The sequence below is a fragment of the Alosa alosa genome, chromosome 22 (assembly GCF_017589495.1).
Source record: "Alosa alosa isolate M-15738 ecotype Scorff River chromosome 22, AALO_Geno_1.1, whole genome shotgun sequence".
Taxonomy (NCBI): domain Eukaryota; kingdom Metazoa; phylum Chordata; class Actinopteri; order Clupeiformes; family Clupeidae; genus Alosa; species Alosa alosa.
The window spans coordinates 3,395,183-3,418,317 of NC_063210.1; the positions used below are offsets into that span (position 1 = coordinate 3,395,183).

A 23,135-nucleotide genomic window follows, 5' to 3' on the forward strand; every position below is an offset into this window, starting at 1 on the left:
GATATAAAATTTGGAGAGACATTAACCTTAACACCTGGGCTTGGATTGTTACAGCAGACACTCAGCGAACAGAATGCTTCAGTTACGTGCCCAGTGTAGACTACCAGTAAGGAGTAACAAAAGTTTAATGTTACTTAATTACAATATTCAGACAGTCATGGGCATGTGGCAGGGCACCAGAGGTTGGACAAATCTCAGTCACTGACCACTATATTGAAACCATAATGTCATTTCCAGACTCAGTCTCTGTTCTGTGTTTGTATGATGATGATGATGATGTAATAATAACCACAGTTAGGTTGTGCTGGGAGTAAAGTACATGTACTGTGTGCCCCTCTAATGTCAGGGATGGCATACACACAACCTCATGACTGCAACATATGTTTTGTTGATCAGTTGTGATCACAATTGTAACACTTTTTGCAAAATGCTTGCAAAATAATTTTTTCCTTCATTATATAATTTGTGATGAATGTCTATATGGCCTTTATATTTTTTTACAAGATTTCAGTACAACAGCTGTTTATTTGTTTTTTTTTTATTAATTTTGTTATTTATTTAGATATTTTATTCAAAGCGACTTACAGTAGTGTGAACTACTGGACTTACAGTAGTAGTGTGGTTTTACAGTAGTACTATGGTCTTTTGAGACAGGCATGACCTAAAGACAGCAGACAGCAATAAGGAGTTCAGCAGGGATTATTGCCAAACTTCAGAGATTAAATGTCTGCTCCCTGACCAGTGATGTTTAAGATTTGACAGCTGACTTCAGGAGCAGTCACCATAAAAATGGGCTGTCGTTAAAATCCTGAAATGTGAACTTTTAACAATGTGCAGGCTTTCTGCAGAAGAGAGCTGCTACACATGTGGACAAATGACACTTTTCTGCCCTGTACTAAATATTATGCTAAATATAAATAGGCTACTCTTTGGCACCACATTTTGATAGTGTATAAATAAATTATAACTGTTCTATAACCGGAATACAACTGGTATGCCCAATGAGTGCATGTCATTACCAGGTAATACGATTTAAGATTTCAATAGTATGATAGTATGAACAATTAAGGGCTAAATTAAATAAATCATATTAAGGGCTATTAAACAATTTTGCACTTAGTGTATATTACATGAACAAAGTGTTATTAATAATTACCGTAGTATGTTGTGATAAGGCCAGTTTAAACTGTACTTGCAGTTAGACTTATCAAAGGTGATACTGTTCATTTAATGAATCAACGACAGTACACAAAAGGCTTGGATTTAATTTCAAAATGAAAAGGAAAAAGAAACAAGACAGCTTATCTTACCATCAAATCATCAAGTCAGTATTTTAAAACAGTAAAACAGCCTTCCTTTACAACATTTACATCTTTAATGTACACCATTGATTTATTTAAACATACATTGATTTGAAAGACACATATGCATTTACATGACTTTATTTAGTAATCCCAAAATACATTTCTGTTTACAATATGACACTTTAGCAACAATGCACTTTTTTTTCAGACAACATTTGGAAAACTCATCAATGCACAATACATTTCAAAGAACTCTTGTGGACTTCCTGTTTAAGGTCAGGTCCTACACTTACACTTTAACACTTCCTTTGGGTTTCTGCACCAGGCTACATCCACCATGAGGTGACAGTGCCTGCACACACTTATGTCGAGTACACAGTTAGGGGTGCACACACAAATCCATGTATGGGCCTTATATAAATGCATAAAGAACCAAGGAACAGCCAAATATCCATGTTTGTCACAATGACTCAAACAATAGAAATACTGACTTTCATTAGAGCTTCAATATGAAACACATCTGATCACTGAGAGTTCGTTCACTTGGTGCCAGGACAAACACGCCATACTCCCAGGTCCCAGAGCAAAGAGTTGGAGCTCCATAACGTTCGCCTTCACAGCATGCTCGTCTATTAGGAGTGATGTCAGCCATGGATGTGTTGTCTGTCTGTCAGTTTGTTTACCTAAGGTGGTCGGTTGTCTCTCACAGTAATCTGTATGGCTCAGCTGAATGCCTGGCGGAGCTTGTGCTTCCTCATCTCATCTTCCTCAGTCTCATGCGGTTCTCCTTGTCTCGCTTCTTCAGTGCATTGACAAACTGGTTGAAAAAGAGCTCCTGGTCCTTCTTCTTCAGCACCTGTTTAAAACGCTGGTCTCTGCCGTACTTCTCCGAGAACTCTTTGAAGGTTGACCTGTGAGGTGAACAGTGGGCTTTTTTTACTGAGTAGGAATAAAAGAACAGTCATGCAGATGTGGGGGATGTGAGTGAGCCATCGGAACCTTTACTGTTTCACCCTTAAAAAGGTCAACCAAGGTTGTACACTGACTTGTACACTTGAGCTGCACTGCAGCAGACAGGCTTGTGTTTTGACACTGATTACTTTTATGTCTGTTAACGCCGAGAGAAGAGAGTGCCACTAAAATGTAGGGGTGAGAAAGCTATTTTCCTTTTGGGCACTGCGGGAACTTTGCACAAGGGACAGGATAATAGAAAAAGCCATGCTGCCACTAATGCTGCCTTATCTTCTGCTACAGTTCCCCCAATAAAGCCTCCTATTCTGGGTTAAACTGTTGCAATGATGTGGCATTTGCAGCAGACACAGCATCATACTTTAGTGATGCAACGACTGAGTGCTTATGATCAATGGACTGTGTAGTTCTATTACTCTTAAAAGTTCAGACAACGAAAGAAAGTTAGTCCCAATTGAGACAAAACACATTCTGTTGTATACACTTCCCGATTTATCTTTTTTTTCCTTAAAAGCAACAGTGAACATGGAAAAAGCAGGCTTTAGTAAAATAACACAGCCAACAGTCTTTGACACTAAACACTGAAAAATTCATCATTAAACACATAGGTTATTGAATAATTCTTTGTGAAGGCAGAGAACTGAGCGCATCCTATATGTGGGGCACCCCGGGGTAACGAAACTAGCTCATTAATACACAAGGTCACCCACAGAAGTGTACAGCGAGCCTCGTCACTCTCCTCATAATGTGTCAGACGGCGGAGCCTTTACCTGGAGGTAATCTTTGACTCTTCAAGGAGTTTGCGGTATTCTTCTTTCGCCTGCTGCAGTTTGCTCTTCCTTTCTTTGTATTCCTCCTTTATTCGGGCTTTCACAAACTGATCGAAGATCTATTAGTCGGAACAGGGAGACAAGCACAACACATTTCCCTCTTTAAATAAGACAAAATAAACATCAGATCAGTTGAAGTGGAACTCCGTAAGATATAATGGCTCATTTGTCTTAGCAGCTTTGAAATGGCAACAGCTCTGGTCACAGTACCTGTTTGCGTTCCTCTGAGCTCAGAAGGAGGTATCTTGGATCAAAAACGATTTTGTGCAGTTCCTTCTCCCAGGTGGAGAATGCTGACACCTACACAAGAGGACAGACATGAGTCATAACAAATGCATCTCACTCATGCCTCCCTCTTAGATTCCACTGTGAAATATACATCAGTCTCTGCCACAGACATTCTCCATCTTTCACAGAAAGACAGCGTGTAAAGCACTGGTATTTTTTCTCCTTTCCTGGTAGAGCAACATTGACTTCAGCCCCCAGATCTAGGTCCATACCCCTCTTTCCAGCAGCATGTCCCTGAAGTGTGCTATGCGGAGCTCCAAGGGCAGAACCATGTGAGCGGGTGATGTTCCACTGAGTGTCGCTGGTTCCTTGTCTATGCCATCCAGCCCACTGTCCTCAGGTTCTTCTACCCTTTGAGAGCAACAGACAGAGAAATAAGGGGGTGCAAATCACAATACTGAATATGACTGCCCCTTCTCGTATGATGCAATGAATGAATTATGCAATGAATTAGATTCTTCTGCAGCACCCTCAGTACTCTATATTTTCCAAGTCAGGATCTTGGTTTCAAACATTACAAATGTTACATGAGAGATTTAATGATGTCAGTTATATAAATAAAGTGTTTTAAAATTAATGCTTTGCAACCAAACTAGCTCTAAGTTTAAACCTCTCCAAACTCCAAGGGACATGGCGGCTATGTAGTTCATAATCATATTCCACATCACAGATTATTTTCCTATATTTAGTCTGATTTCAAACAGATAAGCAACATACTTCAAAGATCTGGCTTTTAAAACATACATCAGAGCATCAGAGCTTCACAAAAAAACTCCATACATTGTGGAAAAAAATGGTGTGCATCGTACACCAAGCTGAGAGCGCAGAGAGTGAGATGTCATGGAGGGAAACATGAACACGTGTGATTATTCATTAAATATGAATAATAACAAAATAACAAATAATAATATATAATACATTTATATTATTAGACTACGTCATTCTTTGTCTATCAGATGATCAAACCATTACACATGCAATAACACAGCAGACTCTCAGTTTTGAACACAACAAAGGCTAAACAGTCTGAACCAAGATAATTATAATATCAATCTGCATGTCTATGACTTGCACAGCATGTCGAATTGCCCTGTTTAGACATTTGACTAGCTAATAATATGAATTTCACAACCACAAGTTCTCTTTGAGGAAAAAGACAGTACCCACACAGCATATTAAACATGAACACAAACACACTAGCTTACTTGTTCCTTTTGGTTTTTGAGTTGTGCTCATCTTCATCATCATCATCATCCGCTGATAGAGAACTTGAGCCATCCTCTGATAAAAAAGAAGATTATGGTGAGGAATGGCATTGCTATATACTGTTACATGTGATCATTAATCAATACACATATGATTATAGTTACAGCATATCTAAGCAAGTAAGCAAATACACCATCCTTATAACCAATCTTCCCCACCACTCCTTTCTGATATTTAATCAAATAGGAGGTCCCAATTGGTTAGAACTATTGTTTTTTCTCCTTGTTCTGAGCACAGACCCTGAGTACAAAATCTATTCTTCTAAACATAATTCATGTTCCAATTCAAGTGGGTTTTGTAACTGTGAAAGAATGATAAAATATTAACGTAAGGATAATGAAGGCAGGTGTATAGCTGGACAGGTACAAAAAAACACAAGGACCTCACACATTAGTAATGATCAGATTTAGCTCAGCTTTAACACAACACTTGATTTTTCTCATTCATATATTGGACTGTTAGTAGGGACCAAAATAAGAGTCCAGACAAAATATTTTACTAAATACTTTACTAAATCATTTTTCATGTTACACATACCTAGACATGCTTCAGGAATTGACGTAATAGATTGAATTGAAGTAATAGGCTACAGCAAATTAACAGTAACTGGCACACTTTTCTGTTTATAAAACTGACAAGCCACCTCAACATGAACTACTGTTTAAACATGTTCATATGTTACATCTTGTATTCTGTAGATAATTACAGCACTTGACATTTGGTATATTTCTCTCTGAAAGAAATGTAAAGCTAACATAAAGCTAATTTAGCCGAAATGGATTGTTTGAACTATGCGGTCTTACTGCTTAAGGTCATCAATGTGTAATCTGCCCATAACTTCAAAAAGGCTAAATCAATGAAGATGAACAACCTTCAGGGAAATCAAGTCAGGCGGATAATAACTTCCCGACAAGATCTCCAGTAATTCAATATTTACAAAGTCAGTCACACATGATAAATTCTGATTAGCTAATCTGTAAGAATACTTAGTCAACTGTTGGAAAGCTTTATGAATTTGCATTGCTGTCTTGCACAAAGACAAATGCTTGCATTGAATATTGTGCATTCATATATTCCAACATGGTCAATATAATGGCATATCCATATACAAGAAGCTGCCACTGCAGCAAACACTACACATTGGGCTGACATGGTGATGATAAAGTACATTTCACTGCAAGGGACGTACTTGATGATGAGTCTTTCTTGCGCTTATGGGGGGGATCTTCCATAATCCTCTTAAGATCTCCACGGTCTTTTAAATCTACAGGCCTGTCCCAGACTGACAGTTGCATTGTGGGATTGAAGAAGAACACCCTGTCATCACCTGTCCACACCACGCACCTGCAGGGGCAGAGATATTTCACCTCAAAGACATGAAAGGACCAAAACAGTGTCATTTCAACATCACAAGCCATCTCGGTTGCAATGGATTTTGAATTGAACTGCAGTTGATGAAGTTGCCACCCTAGACACTGCTGTTCTTACCACATAAATTCCTCCCTGTTCGAGTCCAGGGAGGTACTCTGTCCACAACCCCCTGGTGCTGCTGGCCTATGCTGCGAGTGAGGATTGCAGGGATGAGTGTAACAAACAGCAGCAGGGTATAAGGTTGTGTGGTATTAACCTCACCCCCCCCCCCAGCCCCTTGGAGTGAGGCCCATGAAGAGGGCAGCCGCCTCCGTCCTGGCACACACACCCTTAAAGATTTAAGGAACAGGACTGTCCACACAAGGACCTCTGCACGGATGGAGGAATCTATTCCTTCAGACTTAATACACGGCTGCTTGGTGCTTATAGCAGGGTTACTGTAAATCCAGGTCTTCTAAGCGCAGATCTAAAAAAAAGTGTGCATGGGCTTGATTGGATTATTTATTCAGATATAAATGGCATCAACAAAAAAACTGTTACAGTTTAGCACGCTGGCACCAGACAACAGGATCTCCTAATTTTCAGATTACTCAGGACATTGCAGAGAAGATTTACAGTCTTCTGACTGAGAGCGCTTATCCCACCACCGTTCCACATTTATTCTTGGCGTGAACACAGCACACCGTCCTCGGAGCGTTCACAAACTCGGCACATCAAAGAACTGTTTTAGAATATCTCTACACCTGCCATGACAAACAAACGGTGACATTTCATTTACACTTTTCCCACACCACTCCTCCGCAGTTAGATTAATGTTGCCACATCGGTGCTTTTTGTGCATGTGTGTCTCTTTCAGAGTTGTGACAGTTTCATTATGATTCAGCATGGGCAAACCAGCTTGACTAAATGTGGTTACAAAATACAAATATTAATTATTTGTCACCTGAAAAATGCGGGTGCAACAAAACAATTTTGCTGGGTGCCAAAGACAACATCATGAATAAGTAAATGGCCATTACCCCATATTTTGTTCCTCTTTGCACAAAGTTAAATGCTCAGTGGGATGTTTGTATAGTTCCAACATGAATTAAAAATGCAATAAATTATTGTAATGAGGGGGTGATATGGCATTAATTGAATTACAACAGTCCCTTCTGGTTTCCACAATATCCTGAGTATGTCTTTAACTGAAACATTCCCCCTAGCTGTTATCTGGAAGAAGATCCAAATATTGTGACAGCAGTCTTTTGCTGAATTAGACATGCATGCACACACGCAGACACGCACACACACACGCACACGCACACGCACACACACACAGACAGAAACCAACAGGATAAGTTAATTAAGTTGAGACACTGAGTCCCAAACAGGCTCTTACCAGGGAGATCCAGGAACAGGTGTGGAGGCCACAGGCCGCTGGTCTTTAGGGGCACTCTCCTCCTCCAAGCTGATCTTGAAGGGCTTCTCCTTTAGACAGGAGTTAAACACACAAGTGAGACTGAGCTGTACTGGGAATCTGATTCTAAAAATTGTTTTGCTTTGCCTTAGTGGTGCGTGTTTGCAGGCCAGTGCAAGCTGTCTTGGTCATGAAACATCTCGGTCATCTGACCTTCACCAAGTTTTCACGTTTTAAATACAACTGAATGTCTATGGTGTTGAGGTGAAATAAAACTCAATAGGAGTGATATTGCCTGGATGATTAAAAAATGCCTCTGTGCTGCTGGGATCGTTCCCAATATTGCTTGAATTTATTGAGCTATACACTCCTGTACATGCAGTTATTGATTTCAGGAGACAACAAATGGGTCGGAGATAATAACAGGTTTACAAGCTACAAGTCTGAAATTATGACTCCAACAAGGTATGACAGGCCCCTAGAAAGGTGTTGATACTAGACAAACATTCTGCATCTGGCTAATATAAAAATCTGACTCCATACTTTGCTTCCAATTAAACATAAATCCATAAAATGGAAAGAAAAACAATCGTATGAGTATTCATTAGACATTTTAACATGCACAGAGACTTCTGCTGGTATGAGTCATATTCCTGTGTGTGCTTCTTGAGGAGGCACGTTTGCTGACTGGGCCTTCAATTAGCTTTTACTTTCAAATGGCGTGCAAGGCTAATAGAAAAAATCAACAGCGGAGATTACTTTGTGATAAATTGTTTAGACCCACACACACAAACAAACAGGCATGCACACACAGAGATGCATGACCATCCCATCTAGATCAGTGATTCTCTATGCAAGCCTGTAGGGTGTGCGTGTGTGCGTGCATGCGTGGGTGGGTGGGTGTGTGGGGGTAGGAGTGCTACGCTACAGGCCTAGCCTGGCATTTATCACATAATGAATTATACCACATGTCTTGAAATATGTTCTAATTGGCAAGGCTATGAAATTCTCCAAACAAATCCAGTTACCGGGAGTCTCGTCTCACTGGAATATTGATGGGAAAGTCATAACTAGACCTCACACCGTACTCAGCTTTTCAGGTCAGCTTTTGTGAGAGCCCGTTTGATCTCCATTTCATACAAGGCAATAAACATATCCTAGTGCATCGCACCATCGTCCATGTGAGTCTATTAGAAATCTAAACATCTCATCAGCATTGGGATGATCACACTAACTTCCCACCACATGGTCAGTGGACACGGCATGGTAAGACTGGGAGAGGACTACACACCACACGTTTGTCCTCCGCCTTCTGATCAGTATGTAGCACCAGCGCCCCTGCACGCGGCGGCTTCACCATATCCAGCTTCTTATCTGCAAGATAAGAACACATGGAGGAAGTCTATTAGCATCCATGTATGTTGTTAATGTGACAGAGTGGAGCCTAATCAGTCTTGCTAATAAGGGCGATGGGAGACTATGGTATATCAACAGACAAGCTGAGGTGTTTATTTTTTTTTTTTAATGAAGATTCATCAGAAATGACACAGCCATTTAGTGAGGTGTCAAGAAGGATCATTCATACCTAATTAAAGCTCTCAGCATTCAATTGCCCCACCAATCAGCAGCTCATTACGTGTTAAGTAGGTGCAAACCTCAAATGAAAACTCAGCACACCTCAAAGAGCACCACCAGGGCTTGTTTCCCATAAATACTGCGCCTGAACAACAGGCTCAGTGATACTAATTTATAAAAACAGTCAGTCGTCCAATTATTGAGTATGAAATACAGTACTATTGCTGTACTTCAGGACTGCCATCGTAGTGCTGCTAATCTTGATTCCCATGACATACAAAATTCATATCGTATCACACGTAGTCACATATTCAAGCAATCTTAATTTTTATTAACATTTAACATTTGCTACATCCTTACAGTTTCCTATCCCTGAATGCTTATAAAGTAATTAAGTGAGCATAATCAATTAGAAATCATGGTTGCTAATAAGGGATTTTTTTCCCAGGAAATTGTGTCTAAATTATGAGTGACACCCTTTTTTAATTTGGCATGTCTTACTTACTGCTGGAAATGATGACATAATCATTGTCATTGTGAAATAATAATATTGTATAGAACGTGTTTGTACAACCTTAACACTTTCTCTTAAATCATAAACTGATGGATGGTATGATTGTGATGCCAGGTTTTGATTTTGAATGATTGATGCTGTTCATTTCTCGATTTCCTTTCCTTGATTGCCACTAAAATGCTGGGGGGGTGTCAGATACTGATACCCTGATTGCAGACGAACAACTATAAAAATATGAATTTAATCATGCCTATGTTGGCACAGTTGCAAATGGGACCCTTGTCTGGGCATCTGTCGCCAATAAGCATGCTGACAGTCATCTCATGGTATAGAACTGAGATATTTTGTTACGGCTGTGGTTGGATAGTGTGACTACCGCAATGCATGAAAACATGAGCAAGTTCCACCACTATGGATCCTGCCATCTGGCTGTCATTATGGAAGTGTTGTCTGCCCAGTCTGTGAGAGACAGGTGTTGACATTAAGCATGGGTACAAAATAAAAATGCAACATCACACAAATTAGTTTTTATTATTTCTCAAAAGCAACATCTATGAAACAGAAGCACATCAGTGCAATTGTGAATGATCTGTAAACCCTGTAAATGGATGAAGCAACGCTTTATGGCTTTGAGAATGGGCATATGCATATGCATAAGCATTCAGTTAGCATCCTCTCTTCACTCTCAAATGACCGAAAATGAAAGAGGAGAAAAAGTAAAATGACAAACAGACGTATTGCATTTGAAGCCAGGGGACTAACAAATCAGAAATATTTGTTTCTGCATGATTGTGAGGGAGATATTGACAAAGGAAACAGTGTGAAAATCAATACCACCCCCCATATCAAATCTTGTTAGTTGCCACATCCCTAGGGGCTCTTAATGAAGTAAATGTCCCTGTGTCCATGCATCACATCAGAATGGAGAGCAAACACACTCAGACACCTATGAGGCAGCTGCATCTCAACGTTATACATTAATCAACACTTCTTTCCCGTAGTGTATCTGACATTACATGATATAAACAATGTTTTCAGGAGGAAAGCTGCACAAACGGCAAAGATGGCACTTGAATGCTGAAATCCCTGATTCGTTGTGTCCAATCAAACAAGGTACAATAAATAGCAACGCTAATCTAAATTCCGCTGCCTGGGAAACAAACTAAGAGGTCTGAGAAAAGCACTCCATTCTGCGCAGCCATGAAATCCCCCGAGTGTGCCATTGATTTCAAAAGGCTTTTCTGAGAAGCTTGACTACAGAATAGAGGAGATGACAAGAGGAGGGATTAGATGGTAAAGCATGCGGCTAATGGTATCCAAATAACAGGTCTACACCGTGTGTGCCCAAAGAAAATGAGGGAGTCTTTTTTTGAAGGATGTGGTTTTCCCCGTGAATTTTGCCATTAGTGTAGGATAAGGGTGAGGCCTGCTATGGAGATTATGCAACAGCACACTCCTTGTGAGTGCCAGAAAAACAGCTAGAGCACTCCACTCTAATGTAGTGTAAACTAGTTATCCACACCTTGTGAAGTCTCACTAGGTGCACTTAAATGCTCATGGAAAGGTCGCTATGAAGGGCTGAGTAAAGTTTCATTTTTAACATCATGGGCTCATCCATCTGGGACCAATCCAATGGAGTGTTGCTTCAGAAGGCTGGGCCTAATCAAAAAATGCTTGCATATGATTGAATAAGCCACTTGTCCGTCATCTATTGACGTGCTACTTCAACCACTCACATCGAAGCCAACCTGTGACGCTGATAACAGTCTCACAGTCGCTTCTACGCTATGTCACATCTATGAAACTCCCGCCCTGCGTCCTGATTGGCTCTACCATACAATCTCGTGCTGAAATCACTCTCAATGGAAGAGGTCCCAGATGGATGTGAGTGAAGCTAGGCGGAGCTAAGCGGAACGAAATTCATCTGGCGAGAGTCAGGTTATAGCAGGTTAACTCTCAAGCTAAATTAAGCTGTGTTGCAAAAAAAAAAATCAGTCGGAAAACGAGTCCAAAAAGATGGTTCCGTCAACCTGTGCTTTCGTCACCTGTAGCCTACAACTTCAAAAATAGAAGTAGGCCTAGAAATGTTTTTCCGACAGTGTCACCAAGCATGGATTTACACATTCACTAGCTCCAAAGAATGTATGAAGATTGTGCGATTAAAAATGTTTTAACTTCACATGCGTGTGGTTCTAGGAATCTTGCCACTCTGCGCCACTTACGTTCGGTGGTGGTGTAACGTGCAGCGAGACAGATAGGAATGGAATTGCGTTCTTGCAGGTTCGCTCCCCATACGAAGTATTAAGGCAACATAGTTTATCACCTTGATAATGGCATTTTTAGTTATAATCTTTGATGAAAGACATATGTCTACTGCTGATAAAGGGCCATGCACATTTGGTAGGCTGTTCAGTGACAGCTGCCAGTGGGCTATATTATATCTGATGCAAGCCAAAGGATAATTCTGTAGCCTAGGCAGCTAATAATTAAAACTGCTTCATGTGTCGACGATTGTTCATGAATGTCAAATCAACTGTGTGCTACACAGATTTAATACTAGCCATAAATTGAATTGAAAGCCATTGCATTTCAGATAATTTTATTTAAACACTTGGGACTTATGGGAGACAATAGGATTATGTTGATACTATTTTATTTATTTCACCTACACCTAGACAATTATTTGGAGTGAACACTTTTAATCTAAGAATGTAAGCTATAGATAGTTTTGAATATCCATAAGTTGTTTTTGAGTTTATACTGTTTATTCATTCACTCGTTTTGTTCAAGCCATTAGCATTGTTGTTTTAAATGTATGCTTTCATTATTCTCCAATTTCTGTAGGCAATCTATTTTATCTCTCGATGTTAAATTTGATGACTTTCGATGAAAATCCTGTAGATGGCGCTTGCCAAATCGAACGGAAATTGTCTAGTGTAAACGAAAGGCACTTATGATAAAATATTTTGTCGTCTTCCTTCGCAATCGTTCTCGTATAAACGGCCCCTTAAAAACGAAGTTCTCACATGTAGGATTCTGTCATATATCCTACAGGTGGGGCTCCGCCTCTACTAACATTTTGGAGCTCGAATGCGCTTTAATAGTGCTGTGCGTGCAAATATCCCACTATGGACGTGCATACCATACAACAACTGATTGATTTATTTGATGCTATAGGTTAGACACACAAAATGACCGCAGTGTAGATTAAGCCAACGCTCATTAATGCGGAAGTAATTGTTTTTAAATAGAGGCGTGTCTTGTGCGTCTCCACGTTTCACGATTGGCCAGCGTCATCCCAACACCGAGAACGTGCACAGATCTGAGCTGAAAGCCTAGTTTGACAAATATATCACATAACTGCTATCATAGTATCACTTAACGTAGGCCTATACCCCCGAGTCAAGGCTTTGTCAAGCCTTGATATGTCTACATAGCCTAGATATGTCTAACGTGCTTCGTAGTGTACCCCACTGGTCTAAAGTCTGTGGCGCAAATGCAGATGCTATTTTAAGGGCGCATGCATGACCACAGGCCTGCATGAATTAATGCGTTGCACACCAATCAAAGCCTTGATATTTGTCCATTTCCCGGTTTTGTTCGTGCATTGGTGCCCTAAAAATTTACCAGAGCGGTACAAAATATGACCGCCGCCCAGTCCAGCTTTTTTTTCCACAAAAATAAATCACACTGAAAGGCCTATATGATTCTAACTGTCGCACTAAATTGCATTATCCACACTCAATTCTCACTGGTATCTTCTAGACAACAAGTACCAAAACATGATTAGTTCATAGATTTCACATGTAAAATTCCTTTTATACAACCCCTCCCCCATCTTGCCTGTTCTGAGAAATTCTTGAATTGTGTGCATGTGTGAGTGTACATGTTTATGTTTATGTGTGTGTGTGTGTGTGTGTGTGTGTGTGTGTGTGTGTGTGTGTGTGTGTGTGTGTGTGTGCGTGCTTGTGTGTGTGCCTGCGTACAGTATGTGCTTGTGTTTTTGCATATACATGCATGCGTACATATGTCTACTGTGTGAGTATGTGTCATACGTATGATTACTGTGAATGTATGCGTGCGTGTGTATCTGTTTATGCACATGTGTGCATATGGAATGGGTTAACATGACCCCTGAAGGCAAACATTCGGAAAAAATTGGTCATCCTAGGCCCTACAGTTCTCAAGATATTCACAGAAAACTGTGTCTGCCCCACCCTTCGGGGGTCCAGTCCAGCGGGGGGGCTACAGATTAAAACGAAAAACGATGGTTCCATGCTATCCATGTGGGGTTACATGCCCACCAAGTTTCGTGTTCCCTGGTCTTTCAGTGTCCCGGGAATCCTTGTTGGTGTAGGTCACTAAATGTACACATAAATTATTTTATTGTAAGGCCCCCCATGAACGAAAGTTCACAAAACTTGGCATGCATTCGGAGGGTGTCATAATGATCCTACACTTTCAATTTTGTGCAGTTTTGACCATATCAGCCAGAGATATTGTGATGAAAACACCTCATTTTTTGCTTTTTAATTTTTAACTAGGTGGCGCTATACATGAAATAAGTGGTAACGGGACCAACATACGAAAAAAAGGTGGACCTCCTAGGCCCTACGGTTCTCGAGATATTCTCGAGAAAACTGTCTCCGGCCACCTACAGGCCAGTTGGTGTATAGTAACATAATATTAATTTATTGTGTGGCCCCCCATGAACGGAATTCCACGAAAGTTGGCATGCATTCAGAGGGTGTCATAATGATCCTACACTTCCAATTTCGTGCAGTTTTGACTATGTTAGGTCACAGATACCTGAGATGACAACACCTCATTTTTACTTTTTTGTGTTTAACTAGGTGGCGCTATACATGAAATGAGTGTTTATGGAATGGGTTGACATGGCCCCTTGAGATCAACATACAAAAAAAAATGGTCCTCCTTAACCCTACGGTTCTCGAGATATTCACAGAAAACTGTGCCTGCCCTACCCTCCTTTGGGGGTCCAGTCCAGTGGGGGGGATACAGATCAAAACGAAAAACGATGGTTCCATGCTATCCATGTGGGGTTACATGCCTACCAAGTTTTGTGTACCCCGGTCTTTCAGTGTCCCGGGAATCCTTCGCTGCGCGGCGGTCATAATTATGACCTATTAATTTGGACAACTTTATACAGCCCTATAAAGGCTAAAGTTACCTTTAGTTTTGTTCCAATTTACCGTTGTGTATGGCTTTAAACATCGCGTGCACTTTAAGCTAAGGGTTTAAGCACCATCATTTTGCCTGCCTTGTTGTAGCCCATCTGAAATAACTCCAAGCTTTGTTATGTTCCCTCCATCCTTTCGTTATTTTCAAAAAACGTTTTATATCCACGATGGCCTTGAAGTCTTGAGTTAGTGAATTAGCTTAAATCAGCTTTTATGTGCTGTTAACCAGCAACCATAGATAGTACAAGAAAGCAGCAAGTATGACTACAATTTCTGTAGTTGCTGCATCCATTCATTGTTATTCTCTCTCCTGCTCAAACAAATGTTGTGCGTGCATTAAGTTGATGATAACGTGTTTACAAACTCTACTTAACAGAAAATATTGTAAATAGCCTACTGTCATGCAGTTAATGGGATACTGTGCAGAGTTGAAAGTAGGTCAACTTGGAAACTGTTTCTCGTTGTTGAGTTGGCTGAGGGTAAGGAGCCCTTGCTTGGCCGCCTGTGCTGCACAACGCACACTTCGCTCCTCTCATCTATACATCGTAGTTCCCATTTCTGTAAACCATACATAATTTCAAAGAAAAATATTACCACTCGAGGGAAATCAGTGTGGTGTCCATTAAGATGTGAAAAAAGGCAAAAATCTAGCGTACACATTTTCACGAATCACGGATGTGTTGATGACAAATTAGGAAATATTAGAGGACTTAAGGAGACGTGATGTTGAATTGCATGCCGATGCCATTTAACCCAAATACCCCAGCGGCAGCACGGGAGAGTATGTTAGATTACATTGTACATTGCAAAAATATCACCATGCATTCATAACCTTGTGATTCAGTGATCCCAAAACATCGGAAAGTATGTCTTTGTGACAATTCTGCATTACATTTTGTCAAGAGGAAAAATCAATAGCTAACTGTTCCCAACTGAACAGTGATTATAGCGCTGTGAACGCTCCTGGCTGCGCCTGCCAAATATTAACCTGACTCTCGCCAGATGAATTTCGTTCCCCTTAGCTCCGCTTAGCTTCACTCACATCCATCTGGGACCTCTTCCATTGAGAGTGATTTCTGCAACCGATTTTATGGTACAGCCAATCAGGACGCAGGGCGGGAGTTTCATAGATGTGACATAGCGTAGAAGCGACTGTGAGACTGTTATCAGCGTCACGGGTTGGCTTCGATGTGAGTGGTTGAAGTAGCACGTCAATAGATGACGGACAAGTGGCTTTTTCAATCATATGCAAGCATTTTTTGATTAGGCCCAGCCTTCTGAAGCAACACTCCAATGGATTGGTCCCAGATGGATGAGTGGAGCTAGGCGGAACGAAATTCATCTGGCGAGAGTCAGGTTAGGCAAATATTCCACCATAATAGCAATCAGCTATGGAACAAGCGTGCCTGTTATTAAAGGGAATGTGAGATGACGCTCTGATTGGTTTATTGCATGTTACGACCAAACCACACCCATGATTCATGTAGCTACTTCAGATCACCCCATTTTAGATTTGCGTCGGGCACAACAGTCAATTATCCCGCCGGTCACTTGTGTTTTGCGCAAAGACACTTCAGTTTCAGATCATTAAAATAGAGCCCTATGTGTTACTCTACTAAGGTCATTAAAACATAGTGTAAACATAGCCTGGAAGCCAGCCTGATTTTATCCCACCCACAAAATCAAAGGGCAGATATTTGAATTATACTTGAATTTCCCCTAGGGATCAATAAAGTGTATCGATCTATCTATCTATCTATCTATCTATCTATCTATCTATTTCAGTCTGGATTCGCTCCATTGAGAAGTCTCTATGCCCAACTAAGATGTGTTCGGGCCAATTAAATCATTTGGGCGGGCTTCATATGATGATGGACAGATGAGCAACAGTGTAGCAGTCATCTACGCCACCTGAGCGTGCTTGAGTTGATTCTGTTCACAACAAAATAGACAAACAAAAAAACAGTGATTAAGGCATTTGATATCCTCAAATTTTGTGGGTTGGGTAAATTCGGGTTGGCTTTTTTAGGCTAGGTTGAAACATGCGCGCCTCATAATCAAACCCAAATGCTGTGTTACCAGACTCAATTTCAAAAAGAATTTGTGTCTTGCTATGCCAGGCTAGTGCCTACATTGTCTTTTGTGAAAAACAAACAGTGGAACAGCTACAGAGGCCATTCATCTGTGCTTTATAGCATTGAATAATGCTGTATATCATTGTGCAAATAGGATCAATAGGTTGTTCCTGAATGTATCAGAAAAGCGTGTTTGCCTATCTATTTCCTAAAAGCATATGGCCCACAGCACCACAGGACAAGGGAGTCCATTCTGGGCTTAATAAACACTACCACAGCTTGCAGCCATGGGGCTGCACCGAGCAGCCAAAGAGAATGCTGAATGATTCTCCCTCCCTGTCGCAGACAGCTAACTACGGCACAAAGACATGGAAGACCACATGCCGCGGCCTTATCTTCCCATAACACTCACTGCATATAAAAATGACCAGAAATAAAGAGTGTGAAAACAACTGCTGAGATGTGTCTGATAAGAAAGGTGCAGATTTTTAGATGGAATGCAAATTATTCTTATACACCTATTCATGTGGTGACAAAGTGGCTCAAAATATTTCTAGTTTCTCCAGGGTAAAATGCAGACTTTAAATGCCATCGCTAATTTCAGTATCACTGTGACAACCTGGTGTAAATTAATTTGAGTGAGCACCATAGAATACTTTAAAGGAACCATATGTAAGATTGTGGCCAAAACTGGTACTGCAATCACTTTCAAAATACTGAAGAGCGGTGTATCCCCTCCCCCTCCCCCCTGACTCGAGGTTGCCAACCCTGATGGCGAAACACTACTGACTTCGTGATTAGTAGATAGGTGGAGGGTGGCGCATCAGGCCAAAACACAACATGACATGACAAAACACAACATCAACATCAGTTGAGGGCTGCAACTTCACTTTTTAAATGACAATATCCTGGCCGGACTACTGTTGTCAGTGATATAAGTATTTGAAATGAACATGATTTATTAATGTCTAGTGACATATCAGGGCCATTTTATGATTAATTGAAATATTTTTCTTACATACGGTTCCTTTAAAACATCTACAGCTAACTCAAACCAATCTCTGCCATGAAAACCTCACTAAGTTTCAACTTTATTTCAGTGCTTCCCATACATTGACTTATTTGTGGCGGCCCACCACAATATCAACATGGACCACCACACAATGATTTTCTATGTTGTACTAATTTATATGGGATGAAATCCTTTTCATCTCTCTCTCTCTCTCTCTCTAATTAAGTTATGTGCAAGCATATAAGAAGCAGTATCCCTACGCTAACTTTAGATTACTGTTGGGTTGTCAAGGTTATCACACTGTAACATTACAGCTACTTACATCGACTTCTCGTGCAAGGCAAGTATAACTATAGGCTATTCATTTAATTGACTCTGACACAGAATGTTTGCTCACCCCCCCCATCTACCACCACCACAAATACACTGTATTTGTCACTCAATTCACTCAATTATACAGATATAACCAGTAGTGAAATGCTTAGGTACCTGTCCAGTTAAGCACAGTTAGAGACTATTACAATAACCCACAGAGAAAATACTCACATAAACCCAAACAAATAATACCACACATAGCAAAAGGAAAGTGCATGTGGAACACCTGTGGTGGCAGTGTGTTCCACACAGTGTTGGCATCTCATTCAGCAGTCTCATGGGCTGAGGATTGGGGTTGAGACTCAGTCCTCATTCAGCATTCTCCTGGGCTGAGGAAAGAAACTCCTTCTCAGTCTTTCTGTGTTGGCCCTGAGCAGATGGCAGCGTTTCCCTGAGGGCAGCAGGGAAAACAGTCTGTTGTTAGGGTGGCTGGGGTCCTGGACAGTCCTTCTGGCTCTTACTCTGCAGCGCTTGATGTAGATGTCCTGCAGATTGGGAAGGTCTTCATGGTCCACTCAGCTGAACGGACCACCCTCCTCAGAGCCAGTTGGTCCCACTTGGTGGTGTTCCCCATCCAAGCCATGATGCTACTCAGGATGAACTCAGCCGTCTGAGATGGTAAAGACGCTGGTTGGCCTTCTTTACCAGGGTGTTGATGATATGTCTGAGATGGTAAAGACGCTGGTTGGCCTTCTTTACCAGGGTGTTGATGATATGTCTGAGATGGTAAAGACGCTGGTTGGCCTTCTTTACCAGGGTGTTGATGATATGTCTGAGATGGTAAAGACGCTGGTTGGCCTTCTTTACCAGGGTGTTGATATGGTGGGACAATCACAAGTCCTGGGAGATGTGGACGCTGAGGTATTTTAAGCTTTCCACCCTCTCTATCTGGGCCCCATTTATGCTGAGGGGGAGAAAGCTCCTCTGCTGCTTCCTGGAGAAATCCACTATGAGCTCCTTGGTCTTTGAAGTGTTCAGCTCTAGGTTATTCTCTCTACACCAGTTCTCCAGGTGGATGATCTTAGAGTGGTAGGCTGCATCGTCATTGTTTGAGATTAGGCTTTCCACAGCTGTGTCATCGGCAAACTTGACTATGATGTTGGAGTCTGAGGTAGCCTTGCAGTCGTGGGTATAGAGAGAACATAACAGGGGGCTCAGCACACAGCCCTCACCTAACCCAATCCCACAATGATGCTCACTTCAAAAATGGATCAGACCAAGACTGTCCTTCAACATCCTGACTGGTGTGGCAAATCAAAGAGCTTACCTGTCGGGCCCTGCTCCTTCCAGTCGCCGGCCACCAGGGCCACGCCAGGTGCCGTCAGCGAGGCCACCCTGCCGATCTGCGCCGGCAGCACGGGTCCCAGCAGGCCCTCCCAGGTGGCGCGCACCCCTGAGTGGAAGACAGACAGAGACAGAGAGAGTGAGAGAGAGAGAGAGAGGCAGGATGAGGGCCTTTGTGGACATGAAAGCTTCGGTGACACATCAAACGTGGAGCCCTCTCCACCCGCACCCAGGGGAGCCCCCTGCTGAGTGGCCATCACTCGGGCCGACACACTCTCCACGGGAGTCTGGCTGGCCACAGGCCTACACTTAATGCACTGGGTAATAATCGTACACGTTCACAACTCTGGAGTCCAGGCATGGAAATACCATACGTACTGCTGGGAAGGGCACGAACAAACTCTAACTCAACAAACACTGAACTCTGAAGTTTAGTCTGTGATGACAACATGCAACTTTGTTGTTTTAAAAAAGGAAATTTGATTGATTGATTAATTACTCTAAGGTCTTCTGTAACACTGTACTGTAGCTCAAATATAAGCACCAGGTAAATTACTAAATGTAAATGTAAACGTGAGATTCTGCTTGTAAGGGAAAAGTGCTTCATTTTGCCTAACACCGCAGTGTGACTGCAATTTTCTGTAAATCAAAATATAATTATTGGAGTGGTAATGCATTGCCTCTAAAGAAATCTATCAGACATCACAGCATTTGGCTAGTAATGTGATTTATCATATCTGTCCACAATGTTAAAACTGAGTTATTGATTTGCTAATGCACATTCTGCTCATCTGATTCTCCACTCAGAACTAATATAACTTTGCAGCCCAATTCAGTGAGTCACAAAGAACACATTTCAGAAACTCCAAATATTGCAGAAAGAATAATCATAGGCATAATCATTTGCAATTCAACAGGATGGTTGGTACAATAATGAGCTTAAAACAAAAAGCAGAGTGCAGGCTTAATAATGATAAAGTTGGTAGTTCACACACGCTAAAATTTTAAAAAAGCTCTCCCGTTATGTGAGCATGTTCCTTTAAGTTCAAAATAATAAGAAGTGGCATAAAATGTTTATCTGTAACAGCACATTCTGGGCCAATTCCTCCTTGAATCTGTCCAAAAATATCAATAAAAAGATATCAACATTTTTGACATAACAGAATCGGTGCATTGAAAATGTACAACTTCACGCAACAAAGATGTCTCATTTATAAACCAACCATGCAGACATCCTGTGTGAAATATTGCACATAATTCTCAGCATGTCTCCTATTGGTTGGGCAAGCGGCAGGTAATGGAACAAATAAAGAGCATCTCAGTAAGGCTGCAGTCACACTGGCAGGGTAACCCCCAAATAGCCAACATGAGATACAGCATTGGAATTGTTGACAATGCTTGAAGCTCATTTGCCAGGATGCAAAAATGTTTCAACCTTTATTTTCATTTTGGCTGTCTGAATTCCCTCAGATAAGTGGGCTTTATTTGGAAAGGTTAATTGCATTTGAAATTAGCTGGGGGCACCTCTATGCCGACCTCTGGATTCTGCTGCTTGACAGAAGGAATTTTAATCTCACTTGTTTGCAAAGTCAGAAAAAAAACATTCAGTAGACATTTGATGTATGCTTAAAAGGTAGATATGGCAGTAAGTCAAAAAATATATTCAACTCTGAACCAAGCATCATTTAACTTCAGATAATGTGGTACCTTCTCATATAAATACATATTTTTTAAAGAAACTCATTGATGTTGAAGTATTAGGATTGGATTTGTAATTCAGTACCAGTCCCTGGGCTGTGTTTGTTAGATAGCAATAATTTATTCATGGTTCTGTTCTTACCATTTATGAATATCATCAAAATGTCATATTTAACAACACACTTACATCAGATGTACAGTACATTATTTTTAAGCAGGTGTCAGCTGACACATTTTAATGAGATCTTTACCACTATAGAAATTACAGACATAAGGAAATAGAATGGGAATAAGCAAAACAATTCTCCCACCAAAATAGAGAAAATAAATGTGCTTATGTTAGTCACAGCCTGTCAGTTTGGAAAAGCTTGTTTATCAGAACTGAAATTTAAACCAGCATCCTGAAATCTCTCACATCCTAAAATCCTCATGAGTAGGCTTTTTTCTATAATAACTCTTTTTTTGCGAGGTGTCCAAAGGTGGCTTCCTTCTTGAAACTGTGGAAAGTATGCTCCAAATGGAACGGTATCTGATTAACCTGATTCTCCTCCAGTCTTGCTCTCACATCTGGTGAATATAAATTTCAATTCAAGCCATGTCACAGACTTGAGTAACACACCCACCCCCCTCCTCCCCCCAAAATCTGACTTATCCCACTTATCCCCCACCCCCTTACTCCTTCCAAAGTGAGATAAAAAGTGAAGTGATTAAAGTATAAACTGGTGAGTGGAGAGGAGAGAGTGGGCGGGGGGGGGCAGGGTAGATAAAGAGAGGAATGGAGCGCTGTATAAGTGAAGTGGAGAGAAGAGAAGAGAGAAGAGGCACGACAGGGCGGAGGAGAGAAAACAACTCTGTCGTCCTCGACAAGCGGTGTTAGTCTTGTGATGAAGCCTATAACAGGCGTCTCTGAGCACATATGCTGGAAGTAATTCACTGGCAGGAGGCTCAGGAACAAGGAGTGTGGGGGTTGCAAGTGTCTGCTGTGTAGTCAGCTAGACCCCTGGGACCTGAACATGACAATCATCTTCACTCTCTCAAGCACTCTTTTGCTGAAATGATGGCGTGTGTTTAATGTATCTGATACAGCTTCTCTGCTCAGAGATATCACTGTTATTGCAGTACAAAAACGTCCTTATTTTTGGCTTTGTGAAATCTGTACACCTGATTGCTAAAAGTTTTTTAAGAATGTATTTATTTTAACGGATGCTTACCCAAAGAAAATTAGATGACAATTATGCAGTGGATATCATAAGGTGGTGTAACCAAAACAATGACTTGAAGCACATAGCAATTAGCTTGACGCATATTGTTCGCCTCTGCTGGGAAAATTGCTGTAGACTAGGCTAATGCTTCAGTATATTTTCCCATAATTCATGTAAATGGTTCCAGCACTGTATGATTTGCAGGAATGAAAACATTAATGGACCAAATGATGTCTTGTTAATGGCACTTAGCACTTAGTGAGAACAGAACTAGGAGCACAGAGATGTGCAGAGCAAAAGTCCTGTGATGCAAATCACTGTTTTGGGAGGTTTATTGGAGAAACTCAAACTTTAAATGAAAAATGATTAAGCACTGCAAGATACGTTAATACTGTGTCTCATCATACGTGAACATACGGCTGTCTAGATTTGAGCTTCACGATGACTTTCCGATCACATATGGACAAGAACATCCATTTAAATTTTGCGTGTTGGATTCAGGCAGCAATAGACACTGGGGCTGCACCAGAGCTGGGCCAGAGCTGACCCTGGATCAGCCGCTAGCGGAGTCGAGTCCCTCTTTGCATTCCACAGACTGCTCTGAGATGATGCAATCATTTAATCAGAGGCTTGTGGCTGCATGACAATTCATACCCCATGCCTACCGGGAAGGAGACTCAGATTCACAGCATTATCGCAAATGTGCAGATTGGGTATAACGTTAATGAAACTTTAACCATAGCTTCCTCTCATGGACAAAAAAAAGTAGAAT

The 23,135-nt window shown here is 41.1% G+C and overlaps 1 protein-coding gene across 2 annotated transcripts in view; it reads right to left on the reverse strand.

The window, feature by feature from the left end:
• Positions 1 to 1,356: 1,356 nt before the first annotated feature.
• Positions 1,357 to 23,135, reverse strand: part of tcerg1l (transcription elongation regulator 1 like) — an 85,572-nt gene continuing 63,793 nt past the window's right edge. For both annotated transcript variants that reach the window (XM_048234142.1, XM_048234143.1), the window contains exons 7-15: positions 19,447 to 19,572; positions 8,719 to 8,801; positions 7,410 to 7,498; positions 5,847 to 6,001; positions 4,597 to 4,672; positions 3,604 to 3,742; positions 3,314 to 3,403; positions 3,044 to 3,162; positions 1,357 to 2,215 (exon numbers count right to left, since the gene is read on the reverse strand). In XM_048234142.1, the coding sequence (XP_048090099.1) occupies positions 2,059 to 2,215; positions 3,044 to 3,162; positions 3,314 to 3,403; positions 3,604 to 3,742; positions 4,597 to 4,672; positions 5,847 to 6,001; positions 7,410 to 7,498; positions 8,719 to 8,801; positions 19,447 to 19,572 (1,034 nt within the window). In that variant the 3' untranslated portion in view covers positions 1,357 to 2,058. The remainder of the gene's footprint in view (positions 2,216 to 3,043; positions 3,163 to 3,313; positions 3,404 to 3,603; positions 3,743 to 4,596; positions 4,673 to 5,846; positions 6,002 to 7,409; positions 7,499 to 8,718; positions 8,802 to 19,446; positions 19,573 to 23,135) is intronic.